General features: G+C 31.6%; 1 protein-coding gene across 3 annotated transcripts in view; it reads left to right on the top strand.

Moving 5' to 3' along the window:
• The window catches only part of LOC143045357 (uncharacterized), a 56,953-nt gene extending 48,150 nt beyond the window's left edge, over positions 1–8,803 (top strand). For all 3 annotated transcript variants that reach the window (XM_076217814.1, XM_076217812.1, XM_076217813.1), the window contains exons 16-20: positions 1,654–1,839; positions 2,269–2,449; positions 3,473–3,652; positions 4,079–4,243; positions 5,088–8,803. In XM_076217814.1, coding sequence (XP_076073929.1) covers positions 1,654–1,839; positions 2,269–2,449; positions 3,473–3,652; positions 4,079–4,243; positions 5,088–5,293 — 918 coding nt within the window. In that variant the 3' untranslated portion in view covers positions 5,294–8,803. The remainder of the gene's footprint in view (positions 1–1,653; positions 1,840–2,268; positions 2,450–3,472; positions 3,653–4,078; positions 4,244–5,087) is intronic.
• The last annotated feature ends 4,985 nt before the right edge of the window (positions 8,804–13,788 follow it).

Genomic DNA, 13,788 nt, shown 5'->3' with positions numbered 1-13,788 from the left:
CCAGCCAGAACACAACAGAGTTATCATTATAGATATTGCCTATACATATAATCCCGTACAGGTAAGCCAGCCAGAACACAACAGAGTTATCATTATAGATATTGCCAATACATACAATCCCGTACAGGTAAGCCAGCCAGAACACAACAGAGTTATCATTATAGATATTGCCAATACATATAATCCCGTACAGGTAAGCCAGCCAGAACACAACAGAGTTATTATTATAGATATTGCCAATACATATAATCCCGTACAGGTAAGCCAGCCAGAACACAACAGAGTTATCATTATAGATATTACCAATACATATAATCCTGTACAGGTAAGCCAGCCAGAACACAACAGAGTTATCATTATAGATATTGACAATACATATAATCCTGTACAGGTAAGACATTTAGTGTAAAACAATGTTCCAGAATTTTTTTTCACAGAATTTGTCATTATAAGATGACTCAAAAGAAACCCAATCTTAACAAAAAAGCCAAAATTATTTCTGTAAAAATTTTGTTTGTCCTAAATCCATATCTATTGTTTAGGACAAATTGCTTCAGTTTTTGTCAAGATTGGCAAATACACCCATTTTTGGACCCTTGATGTAAAATCAAAGACACTATAAAGTATGAACATATATAATTTCGTACACATAGGAATAAAAGTCAATTACACATACTGTTTGCACTTGTAATTGATGTTATGAACTTATTGAATTTGGCGCATTGCAGTCAGTCACAGAAACACAAATACTATTTCATGTTACTCATAAAGATGTGGTATGTTTATCATCAGGTACCAAAAGATGATGATATATACAACTATATGTTTCCATACAACCTTCAGCAATGGGCAAAGCCATAAAGTATAATGATACATGGTAAGCCATGGCAAGATAACAAATTATTCAATTGTTCAAAAACTCACAAGGGTGGCCTGATTTATAACAAAATAATAAATAGATTAAAAATATGAAGTTCATTACAACCATTGAAAACAGGCTCATACAGAATGTGGCAGGGTTAAACATGTTTTTGGGTGCTTAATTCTCCTCAATCTTAGGGTAGTTGTGTGACAGCATAACATTTATAAAACAAACTGTAAAAGTCTGTTTGAATTAGTTTGACTCTTCAAATTATTACGAAACACAAAGGTTTATAAAGCCACTAAAGGCTTGATGCAAACTTTTTATGCCCCACCTACAATAGTAGAGGGGCAGTATGTTTTATGGTCTGTGGGTCTGTTCGTTCGTTCCTCTGTCTGTCCTGCTTCAGGTTAAAGTTTTTGGTCAAGGTAGTTTTTAATGAAATTGAAGTCCAATCAACTTGAAACTTAGTACACATGTGCCCTATGATATGATCTTTCTAATTTTAATGCCAAATTAGAGTTTTGACCCTAATTTCACAGTTCACTGAACATAGAAAATGATAGTGCAAATTTCAGGTTAACGTTTTTGGTCAAGGTAGTTTTTGATGAAGTTAAAGTCCAATCAACTTGAAACTTAGTATACATGCTCCCTGTGATATGATCTTTCTAATTTAAATGCCAAATTAGAGTTTTTTCCCAATTAAACGAAACATAGAAAATGATAGTGCAAGAGGGACATCCGTGTACTATGAACACATTCTTGTTAATAGTTGATTTCCTCTTTTGTAGATTGTTAAAACAGACAAGTATCCAGTCAAACTGTACTATGTAGCAGATTTAGATGAAGTATGGATTCTGTGTTGGAATGCTGACCATAACTCTGGCAGTAAAACTATTGTAGTTATAAGGGATGCCAGCAAGGATGTCAGACATCATATTGTACATACACAGCCTGTTGGATATAGGTTTGATTTGGTCAGTTTTATTTAATAAAACTAAGTTTGAAATATTGCAAAAAAATAATCAAAACAAATGGGGTGTTTATAACTGTATGTCCGATATTTTTATTGTGTTGGATTATTTTTCTCAGGGGAATGGAGAGTGGGGCAGAGGAATCCTGGACATATAAATTGACCAGGACATATTGCTTTTACATAATAAGCTCTACTTAACGGTTGTGAAAACAAATTTCATTGGCTGATGTTATAACTACCAAGACAAAAAAATAAAACTTAGTGTTGTGAGCTAAGCTTTGACACAGATTGGGAATTATAACATTGAGGATTTTTTTCCCTTTATGTTCAAAATTTGAGTTTATATTATGATAAATATTACCAATTATTCCAGTTTATATGTTAAGTATTGGTAGGCAGAAAATGAATATTTCTTTATGATTTTTTTCAGGTTGAGGATATATTTTTACCTCCACAGAATGACCTTGACCATAAGTTTAAACATGGATATGTAATACACAGTAAACAGAGAGGATTGTTTAAACTCGACCTTGACTCCATGAGATATACCAAAGCTGTGGACTTTGAAAAACAAGACTGCATTCCAAAATCTGTGGCATTTATCCCAATAGGTAACAAAGTTTTCTGATATTTAGTATGGATAAAAAATTAATTGACTTGTACAACTGAACTGATGAGATTATTAGATGAAAAGATTGTGAACTGTACATGGGTTGATTCTTACAAGGTTGTAATTTCTTGATTTATGAGCAAAACCTATTTGTAATGTCATATGCTGACTTGTTTCTATACTCTGATAAAATTAACAATAGTTATGAGCAAGGGCAATAATACTGAACATTAGTTACTAAAATATCACATTAACAAGAATGTGTCCATAGTACACGGATGCCCCACTCCCACTATCATTTTCTCTGTTCAGTGGACTGTGAAATTGGGGTCAAAACTTTAATTTGGAATTAAAATTAGAAAGATCATATCATAGGGAACATGTGTACTAAGTTTCAAGTTGATGTAACTTTAACTTCATCAAAAACTACCTTGACCAAAAGCTTGACCAAAAACTTTAACCTGAACTTTGCACTATCATTTTCTATGTTCAGTGAACCATGAAATTGGGGTAAAAACTATAATTTGGCATTAAAATTAGAAAGATCATATCATGGGGAACATGTGTATTAAGTTTCAAGTTGATTGGACTTCAGCTTCATCAAAAACTACCTTGACCAAAAACTTTAACCAGACGGACGAACGGGGGCACAGACGGACGGACGGACGGACGAACGGAGGCACAGACCAGAAAACATAATGCCCCTCTACTATCGTAGGTGGGGCATAAAAAGTATATTGCTTAAAAAACCTAATTTTGGACTACACATACTTTTGAATCCAAACCTAATCCTTAATAATACAGGGCTAAAATCTTATAAACAGTGCATTTCAAAGCATTTAATCTAAAAAAAAATATATGAAGATACAAAACATTGGTTAATAGTGCTATTAAAATGACAAAGCTTACACTGTATATCTTTAAAAAAGAGGCAAAAGTTTACTATTTCCCCCTAACTACAATAAAAAGTCTATACATCAGGCAGACAGTAGTTCCTTTATTACAGTATTATATCTCTTTCTAGGAGGCTATATTGTGGTAGAATGTCACCGACATGTTCAGATTATAATGGACTACATAACAGATTCTGTAGTATATGTATTACAAGTAAAGGGTACACCTTATGTATCACCTGACTCCAGGAACCTCATCTTCGTTCAGATGACAACAGGACATGTGACAGTGTACAGTGTCCAGGAAAATGGTATGTACCAGTGTTATGTTTGAAGAATCTTGATGATGACTTTTTACTTACATAATAGATTCCAAAGGTATTAATAACTTCAGGTCACCATACAGCAATGAGCAAAACCAATATTACTTAAAGGTCTCAAAAATTTTGGTTTTTATCACTGCCATTTATCAAAATAGTTCATTCGTTTCTTATTACTGCTAAGTATCTATCTTAGTGAGGAGAATAAAAATACCTCATTCTTAAACTGGCATTATTAATCCAATATTTAATCAGTTGTAATGTAAAACCCTTATTTAATTCACCTTAACTAATTTTATTTTTGAATTATATTTTATCATATTGTAAATATAATTTCAGTTAAGTATTTAAAAAATGTGGAGTGCTCCAATAAAATGGTATAAAGATTTACTGTTCATTCTATTATTTCTGTCTTAGGTACAATTAAGAAAAAGTTTGAGGTAACAACAGGTTCTGCAGTGAGTGATGTAACATTTTTCCCATCAGACATCAGGACAGGATATGACATGTTTCTGGCAGCAGTTGGTGAGGAATCCATCTATCCAGTTCGATTAGATAATGGACAAGTTACAAAAATAACAGGTATTATATCTGAAAGTTAAAAAGAACTCCACCATCATGTCGATATGAACATGCACTACATATTGGATTGATTTAAAGCACACATAATGCTTAAATGTATTTCAACCCGGGTTTGAATAAAATTAAAATCATACCACATTTAGTTAGTTTAAATTTAGTGTAAACAAAATTTTATTTAGTAACAGATAAATAAATACTTACATCAATACAAAACCTGGATTGAATTTGAATTTACCAAACAGAATGAAAGTACACTTGGGCATATTGAATTTTTTATGTTGATTGGAAATCATTCTCAAACCTAACATAGCTTCATCATATCTTAAATATAAAAAAGAAGATGTGGTATGATTGACAATGAGACAACTCTCAACAAGAGACAGAATGACACAGAAATTAACAACTATAGTTCAACATAATGCCTTCAACAATGGGCAAAGCCCATACTACATAGTCAGCTATAAAACGCCCTGAAATGACAAATGTAAAACAATTCAAATGAGAAAACTCACAGCCCAATTTAAGTACAAAACTTGAATGAAAAACAAATATGTAACACATCAACAAACGACAACCACTGAATTATAGGCTCCTAACTTGGGACACAGTTTCTTCATCCATTTTTGCAGTTTTGAGGACAAATTAATTTCATTGCAATTCTGATAGTTTACTGACCATTGCACTAGATAAGTTTCTCAATTTGTCTGTAAACTGTATTACCATGTCTCTTAACTCTTTGACTGGAATAGTATGCCTTATGTTTTATGCCATTATATTTATTTCCTTATCATGTTTTACTGAGACTGGAATATATTGTCTTAAACTTTTATTTTAATTCCTATAGGTAAAGATGAAGCCCGTACCAAACGAGTCTGGCCATGGTCAAGATCAGTTAGAACAATAGTTACTGGTGATATGTTCAGTCAGTATGTGGCAGCACCATCTAAATCTACAGTACTCCTGTTAAATGGACGTGACAAACGAATACATTGTAGTTACCCAGGCCTAGACAGTCCTGATCAGATCGTATATGTCAGTACGATTGTCTAATGATTGCTCCGACAACACTCAGATCAGATTCTAGTCATTAAACAAATTCAAAGAGAAGGACATGACCATGAAATGTGATGGTATCTTTTTAAAAAAGACATCACATTATGAAAGTACCAGGGATTACGTTTGGTTTTCTTTTTATCACTTTTAGTGTCCTGAAAGACTGTTTATTTGAAGAAAAAAAAAAGAAATATTGTTGTTAAGAGTGCTGAATCATTATTAAATGATTTTCATAATTTAATTATAATATTCACAATGTAATTTTTATTATTATAAGAATTTCTATTTACAAAATTATAGATTTTTGTGAATCACAGATTTTAATTGTAGAATTAATTATAGCAATTTATTGAGATTTTCTTAGTGATATTCAACTCTCTTTATATGATATTTAACTCGAGTAATATAATAACGGGTAAATAGAAACATAGTTTTCATATTATTTCTCGTCTCAAAATAAAAACATTCCATAAAGTGAGTTCCAACAAACATGTGAATCAGTGTTCACAAATCTGTGTGGCCTAATTTTCACATTTTAGTGACAAACACAGGACATTACTATTTATTCTGGATATATAAAGGTACACAGTTGTTGAAATAATACAACCATATCTTTGTTCTATTCCAAGACTTTCAGTTCCTAAGAAACAAATACTTATATTACGTTTAAACATATGACTTATGTAGATTCTTTTGAAAACTGGTAAAATAATATTTTTCCCATGATTTAATCTTTTTCTAAAACAAGATTAAATTATCAATTGTCCTTTTAGCATTATCATTTACAAAAGTTTATTTTTTTATATTTTGTTTTATTTTAACTTTTATAGTGCTTTTATTTATTTTTTGTTATTAATGTTTTCTACCATTTGTGTTTTACATTCCTCAGATTGAGTATTTTATGTCTCTTATCATTCCTAATTGATTGTTGATGTTTTTGACTACTTACAATATAGATTTTTTAATGATTTGGTATTTAGTAAATAGGTCACTGCTGTCATATTGCATACTTTTAAAATTCATATTTACCAAGAAAAGTACCAAAGGTAATTTCGTATGTCCATATTGAGATATTTTAATTCTTCTGTATGTCTGTATATATAAGTTCATTCCGGTAACAATTTTTTTTTATTTAACATTAACTACAAGCATGCTTAACTTTATATACTAAAGATGGGGAAATAATAGACAGGCAATAATACTTAAATGCAAGCAAACTAGAAGGCAATAGTTTTAAGTTAAAAAAAAAAAACAGTAATTATAAAAAAAAGTGGGCACAAATGAAGAAGTTTGCTGTAATTTAAAGTTTTGTGCCTTCATTTTTAAATTGTAACATAGTTATTTACTTTTCTGTTGTAATAATTTGATAGGTTGTACATGTATCATTTTTGCATATTGTTGACTTCAAGTACTAATTCTATTTTTTGAATTGTTCTTTTATAATTCAGATAATAATATTTTTCCATTTAGACTCCAAAATCCTGTCAGATGTTAATTTTACAAAGAATAGTAAATATTATTTTTGAATTACCTCCCTTTTAACATGCATAGATTAAATGATAAATATGATTAAAATTACTTTTAACTTAAAACATACAAATGGTTTAACTTTAAGTTACATTCAAAAGATTTCAGAGTTTCAAGTTGATCATACAATTTTTCTTGTGAGAAACTCTAGAAGGAATTTAAATTAATGTTGATCAATGTTTTTATACATGTACCAGCAATAAATTGCAAGAAATGAAATGAAATGGAACATCAACCAAACCAATCAAAATTCTAAATGGCATGCCCTCTATCAATTATATGTTCATTATTTTTTAAATTAGTATAATTATAAATAAGATCAATTTTTAAAACTTAATTAACTATTTCTATTTATTGAAATTCAAATAGTAATGTCATATTCAAATTTGTTCTCAGTTTAATGCTTGACAAGCTTAGTTGTCGTCAAAAATGCTTTAAAATGGACTATATAAAACCATGTATGAAGTGCGATTGTACTTAAAATCTTAACAGTTTTTAGAATGATTATATTGTTATAGATTTTGCTTTTTATCTCATAGTAATATGCAATTCTTGTTATATAACAGCTTTTTGTTGTTAATTCTCTGTGATGCTGTATCATAGTTCTAAACAATGTTGTTTTCTGCTGATTATGTGGTGTTGCTGGGATCAGTTAACTTTTTAGGAATAGGTAGTGTAAAAAATTAATGTTGTGTTTATTAAATCTGTGAATATATGAAAAAGGGGAAATTTATTTTTTACTGAGCTTTCATATAGTAAAAGTAGGGCAAGTCATTCATACTTTAACTAGTAACTAGTATATAGTTTTGTATGGGAGTAATAATTTCCACAAGCATTATGAACAAGTTTATGAAACAAATTGACATGACCTTTATACAATTTCTTGATTTTTTTTTAATTTTCTACATGAAAAAAAAAGTTTGGAAAGAAAAAATATATAAGGTAAAAAGAGTATATTGTAAAAGATTTAACTTCATTAAAATAATGCGGGAAAAAAACACAAACACAAAACTTGTTATATGTAAATGTGTTGATATATGAGTAAATGTCTATGAGACAGTGACCCAACAATACATGCAGACTAAAAAAGATGTGTAAAGGTTGATACATTTCTTTAAAGTAAATGCAACATCACATACTTCAGCAAATTTAAAGATAATTCAGGAATCTTCTACTTAATCATAAAAAGAATCAACTCAAATATTTTGTTTTTACCTAAAACTTAGCTTTTACCTAGAATTTTTACGATTTATAACTTACCTTCTATGAAAAAATTGTGTTTTGTGTTTGTAATCATATTATGTATTTGAATTGTTTATTAAAATCATGTGTAAAAAATCATCAAGTCGAACCACTCTAGTCAGTTACCATTACACTATTAGTTTATTAAATCCTTCATTTTATGTTGTTTAGAATGTATGTGAACCCATCTTCTTGCCAGTTCATTATGTACACGTAGGGTAATACTAATCAAATTCTTTTAATTTCAAAATTGAATGTGAACAATAACTGAAAAAGGTGTACAATTTTACTTTAAAAAAAACCTGCAGTACTGCTTTAATAAATGGTTCAACTAATTCTTTCCCCTTTGACCATTATCCTTCATAATTTATCAAAATTGTACATACTTTTAAAAGTTTTTAACCAAGACTAAAACATGTTATAGTAGTTTTGTTTCCAATTGAGTTGGTTACATAACAAAAGGAGATTATATATATAATGAATTATCTCCCTTTGACTACAAAAGACAAGATGAAACATGGTCAAAATATTCTTCATAAAAATAAGGGTTTTTTTTACCAGGAAGCGATGGAATTAAAACTATTTTTAATTTGTTTTGGCAATATTATATGTCAGCCATTCCTCATAATCATTCCCGCCGCTTGTGTAAACATTTGTGTATAACACAGTAATACAATGTGTGTTATGTTCAAACTTGTGTGTTATTATTTATAAAATAAATTGTGGTGTTTGTGCAAATCTTGTTTTGTTTTATATACAGATTAGACTAGAAATACATTTCTTCTGCAAAATCAGTGGCAAAAGTAAATATCAACATCTGTCTCTTCAAATAGTTACCCGTTTTTTAATGAACAGAATTTTTTTACAAAATGGATCAAAGACTCAAATGGCTGTCTTCGCAGAAGTTTACTTAAACAGTAGATGAATGATGGTTTAATGTTCAGTGCAATAAACAATATGCAGGACAAGAACATATATATACTGAGCTGGATTTTTAATGTTCTAGTTAACAAGGTAAAAGTCTGCATGAAAAAAATATCACTTAATCATGATACATGATATTGACTCACAAGCTCAGATTTGGCAATTCTTTTGATGTTCTCTTTCATACATTGAATAGAAAGCAGCTACCGGTTATACCAATTTTAAAGTCCTCAATTTGACCTGACCAGTGTTTTAAACCCATATCCTCTCACACTAGAGGCTGAGACAGTTTTAACAATGGAAAATTGTTTATAATGAGCATTTATGTACTTATATGGAGATATAAAATGTTAAAATCTTTGAAAAATTCCATAGTGGAAGGTGCAGAACCTCTATAGGTTGACAAGTTGTTGCAGTGTTCCAAATATTTGGGTGGAATCTATAGGAGTTGATCTATCCTATCTGGGAAGTTTTAAGGATCTTGGTTACCGAAATAACTCAGTCACTCCCCAAATTCATCTCCTACTTGCAATGTTATGAAACAATCATAGAAAGAAAAGTGAAATATATTGATTGAATTATTCAGGTCAGCGTCTTGGTTCAAATTGTAAGAGGAAAGTTGGTTACATAAAAACATGTCCCATGCCCAACCTCACCACACTATATGCAAGTTTTCAACATCAACCAACCAGGGAAAGAAATGGAATTGTAAAGGAAAAATGATAATATATTGTAAATTAACTAGCTAGTAATAAAGCAATTTAAAGAGGTTTAGTCAGTGGGCTCATTATACCTTATATCATTTTATACACCATAAATAAATAATTAGTCCCCTACAGACCAAGTCAAAGGGGACTTTAGGTTTGCACTATGTCTGTCTGTCTGGCAGATCAAGTTTGAATTTTGTTCAGGTCTGATGATTTGTGCCGAGTTATGGTCCATTGACTTAGAAAATTCAATCAAATAATCAGTTTTCCTAATTTGTTTTGGTCATACATAAAGATATTGATTTGACCTTGGTGTATAGTTTTATCATGAAAAGGTCATAATTTTATAATGACGTGAGATTGCTGTTAGCCAATCAAAATAACATATTAAAATGAAAAATACATCTAATGTAACAAGCAATACACCACTACCGGTTAAAAATTCATTGAACTGGAACAAAAAGTCCAAGGACCATAACTTTACACCAAATCATCAGACTGGAACAAAACTTGAACATGAACTATACCATTGTAATCGCAAATTAAGATCAATAGCCAAATATCTAGAAATTCATTAGTTTCAGTGTAGAATGTTGAGCTATTGTGGCTTTAGCTTTAGTTTTAGTGGAGTACGTTGAGCTCTAGTGGCTTTTACTTCAGTTTCAAGTTGAGCTCTTGTGGCTTTTGACTATATTTGAGTATAGTATGTTGAGCTCTTGTGGCTTTTGGTTTAGGTTCAGTGTAGTATGTTGATCTTGTGACTGTTGCTTTAGTTTCAGTTTCGTAAATTGAGCTCTTGTGGCTTTTGCTTTAGTTTCAGTTTTGTAAATTGAGCTCTTGTGGCTTTTGCTTTTGTTTCAGTTTAGTAAATTGAGCTCTTGTGGCTTTTGCTTTAGTTTCAGTTAAGTAAATTGAGCTCTTGTGGCTTTTTGTCGAGCCTGCAACTTTTGTTGCAGAAAGCTCGACATAGGGATAGTGATCCGGCGGCGGCTACGGCGGCGGCAACGGCGGCGGCTACGGCGGCGGCGTTAGCTCACTTCTTAAAAGCTTTATATTTTAGAAGTTGTTAGACCTGGATGCTTCATACTTTGTATATAGAAGCTTCATGTTACGAAGTTTCCGTCAGTCACATGTCCAATGTCCTTGACCTCATTTTCATGGTTCAGTGACCACTTGAAAAAAAAGTTCAAATTTTTTGTAATGTTGAATTCTCTCTTATTATAAGTAATAGGATAACTATATTTAATGTGTGCGTACCTTGCAAGGTCCTCATGCCCGTCAGACAGTTTTCACTTGACCTCGACCTCATTTCATGGATCAGTGAACAAGGTTAAGTTTTGGTGGTCAAGTCCATATCTCAGATACTATAAGCAATAGGGCTAGTATATTCGGTGTATGGAAGGACTGTAAGGTGTACATGTCCAACTGGCAGGTGTCATCTGACCTTGACCTCATTTTCATGGTTCAGTGGTTATAGTTATATTTTTGTGTTTTGGTCTGTTTTTCTCATACCATATGCAATAGGTCTACTATGTTTGTTGTATGGAATGATTGTTAAGTGTACATGTCTAGCGGGCAGATGTCATGTGACCTTGACCTCATTTTCATGGTTCAGTGGTCAAAGTTAAGTTTTTGAGTTTTGGTCTTTTTATCTAATGCTATATGCCATAGGTCAACTATATTTGGTGTATGGAAATATTTTATGATCTTTATGTCAGTCGAGCAGGTTTTAATTAACCGTGACCTCATTTTCACGGTTCATTGCACAGTGTTAAGTTTTTGTGTTTTGGTCTATTTTTCTTAAACTATAAGTAATGTGTCAACTATATATGTTGTATAGAAGCATTGTTAGCTGTACCTGTCTGCCTGGCATGGTTCATCTGACCTGGACCTCTTTTTCAAGGTTCATTGGTCTTTGTTTAGTTATCTTGGTTAATGTAAAGTTTATGTGACAGTTGTAATAAAGCTTAGATTTATACTTAAGACTATCAACATAATATCAATGATTAGTATAGAAGGCGAGACATTTCAGCGTGTGCACTCTTGTGCTTTAATTTCAGTGTAGTATGTTGAGCTCTTGTGGCAGCTTTTGTTTCTAGTGTAGTATGCTGTGATCTAGTGGCTTTTGCTTCAGTTTCTGTGTAGTATTTTAAGCTCTTATGGCTTTTGTATTAGTTTCAGTGAAATAAGTTGAGCTCTTGTGGCTTTAGCTTGAATTTGAGTGGAGTATGTTGAGCTCTTGTGGCTTTTACTTTAGTTTCAGTTTAGTGTGTTGAGCTCTTGTAGCTTTTGCTTTAGTGTCAGTTTAGTAAGTTGAGATCTTGTGGCTTTTGCTCTAGTTTCAGTGCAGTATGTTGAGCTCTTGTGGCTTTTGTTTTAGTTTCAGTGCAGTATATTGAGCTCTTGTGGCTTTTGTTTTAGTTTCAGTGCAGTATGTTAAGCTCTTGTGGCTTTTGTTTTGGTTTCAGTGCAGTATGTTGAGATCTTGTGGCTTTTGCTTTAGTTTCAGTTTAGTAAGTTGAGCTCTTGTGGCTTTTGCTTTAGTTTCAGTGCAGTATGTTGAGCTCTTGTGGCTTTTGTTTTAGTTTCAGTGCAGTATGTTGAGCTCTTGTGGCTTTTGTTTTAGTTTCAGTGCAGTATGTTGAGATCTTATGGCTTTTGCTTTAGTTTCAGTGCAGTATGTTGAGATCTTGTGGCTTTTACTTTAGTTTCAGTGCAGTATGTTGAGATCTTATGGCTTTTGCTTTAGTTTCAGTGCAGTATGTTGAGATCTTGTGGCTTTTGCTTTAGTTTCAGTGCAGTATGTTGAGCTCTTGTGGCTTTTGTTTTAGTTTCAGTGCAGTATGTTGAGCTCTTGTGGCTTTTGTTTTAGTTTCAGTGCAGTATGTTGAGCTCTTGTGGCTTTTGTTTTGGTTTCAGTGCAGTATGTTGAGATCTTATGGCTTTTGCTTTAGTTTCAGTGCAGTATGTTGAGATCTTGTGGCTTTTGTTTTAGTTTCAATGCAGTATGTTGAGCTCTTGTGGCTTTTGCTTTAGTTTCAATGCAGTATGTTGAGATCGTAAGGCTTTTGCTTTAGTTTCAATGCAGTATGTTGAGATCGTAAGGCTTTTGCTTTAGTTTCAGTGTACTGTGTAGTATGTCGAGTTCTTACGGTTCAAGTGTTAGTTTCAGTGTAGTATGTTCAGCTCTTTATATTTTCAATGATTGTTGTATTAACAGGTAAATGTTTCATATATATTCCTTTTCCTGCAAAACAGTGTTGTCATTTTAAATATCACATTTGTTAAGTTTTAGATTTAGAGAATTCACATACCAGTAACCAATGGTTAATGAGTTTGGGGATACAAAGGTTTAAGAAAGACCTTCCAGAATCTCATACAGTGTGGTGCCTATTCACTGGATATATTTCATTTTCAAGATGTGTATACAGATAATTGGGTTTTCCTTCTTCATTTTTGTGTACAAAACATAAAAAATATACCTTCTAAATTCTTTCTTTAAATAATTTACCCTGTCATCCATATAAACTGAACTAGATATATTCATATCTGGGTCTTTTAATCTGTTTTTGCCTACTATACAGTATGGGTGTTTCTCATTGTTGAAGGCCATACAGTGGCCTGTATTTTCTTAAATCCACTTCATTTGAACTTTAGTGGATAGTTGTTTCATTGTCAAGCTTACCACATCTTCTTATTTACATACTCTCAGTTTTATCAAAGGTAAGACAAAAACAGAACAATTTTATCCGTAATCCTAACCTCTTCCAAAATAGACATGGAAGTAGTGTCAAAGAGAATGTTCTGCTCCTTGTATTTAACACCTACATATTTGTACTCTATAAATTACTGCAACATTTACCTTAAGGCCAGTATACAACATAAAACAGTCTTTGAGAAATTTTGTTTTTATTAAATGCAATTTGACATACATATTCATTCAATAACTGAATTTCCTTGTAAAATACAAACAATGTGGTCGAAATTTCAAACATTTTGGCAAATAAAAAACAGTGTGTCAAATAGGTTATTTTAAATCAAATTTTGCACAAAATTTAGAAACAAACATTAATTTGTCTATTAATTCAACCT

This window comes from Mytilus galloprovincialis, chromosome 9 (genome assembly GCF_965363235.1).
Source record: "Mytilus galloprovincialis chromosome 9, xbMytGall1.hap1.1, whole genome shotgun sequence".
In the NCBI taxonomy this organism is placed as follows: Eukaryota; Metazoa; Mollusca; class Bivalvia; order Mytilida; family Mytilidae; genus Mytilus; species Mytilus galloprovincialis.
The sequence above is the reverse complement of the archived record's forward strand: the minus strand, read 5'-3'. Positions and strand labels throughout refer to the sequence as shown.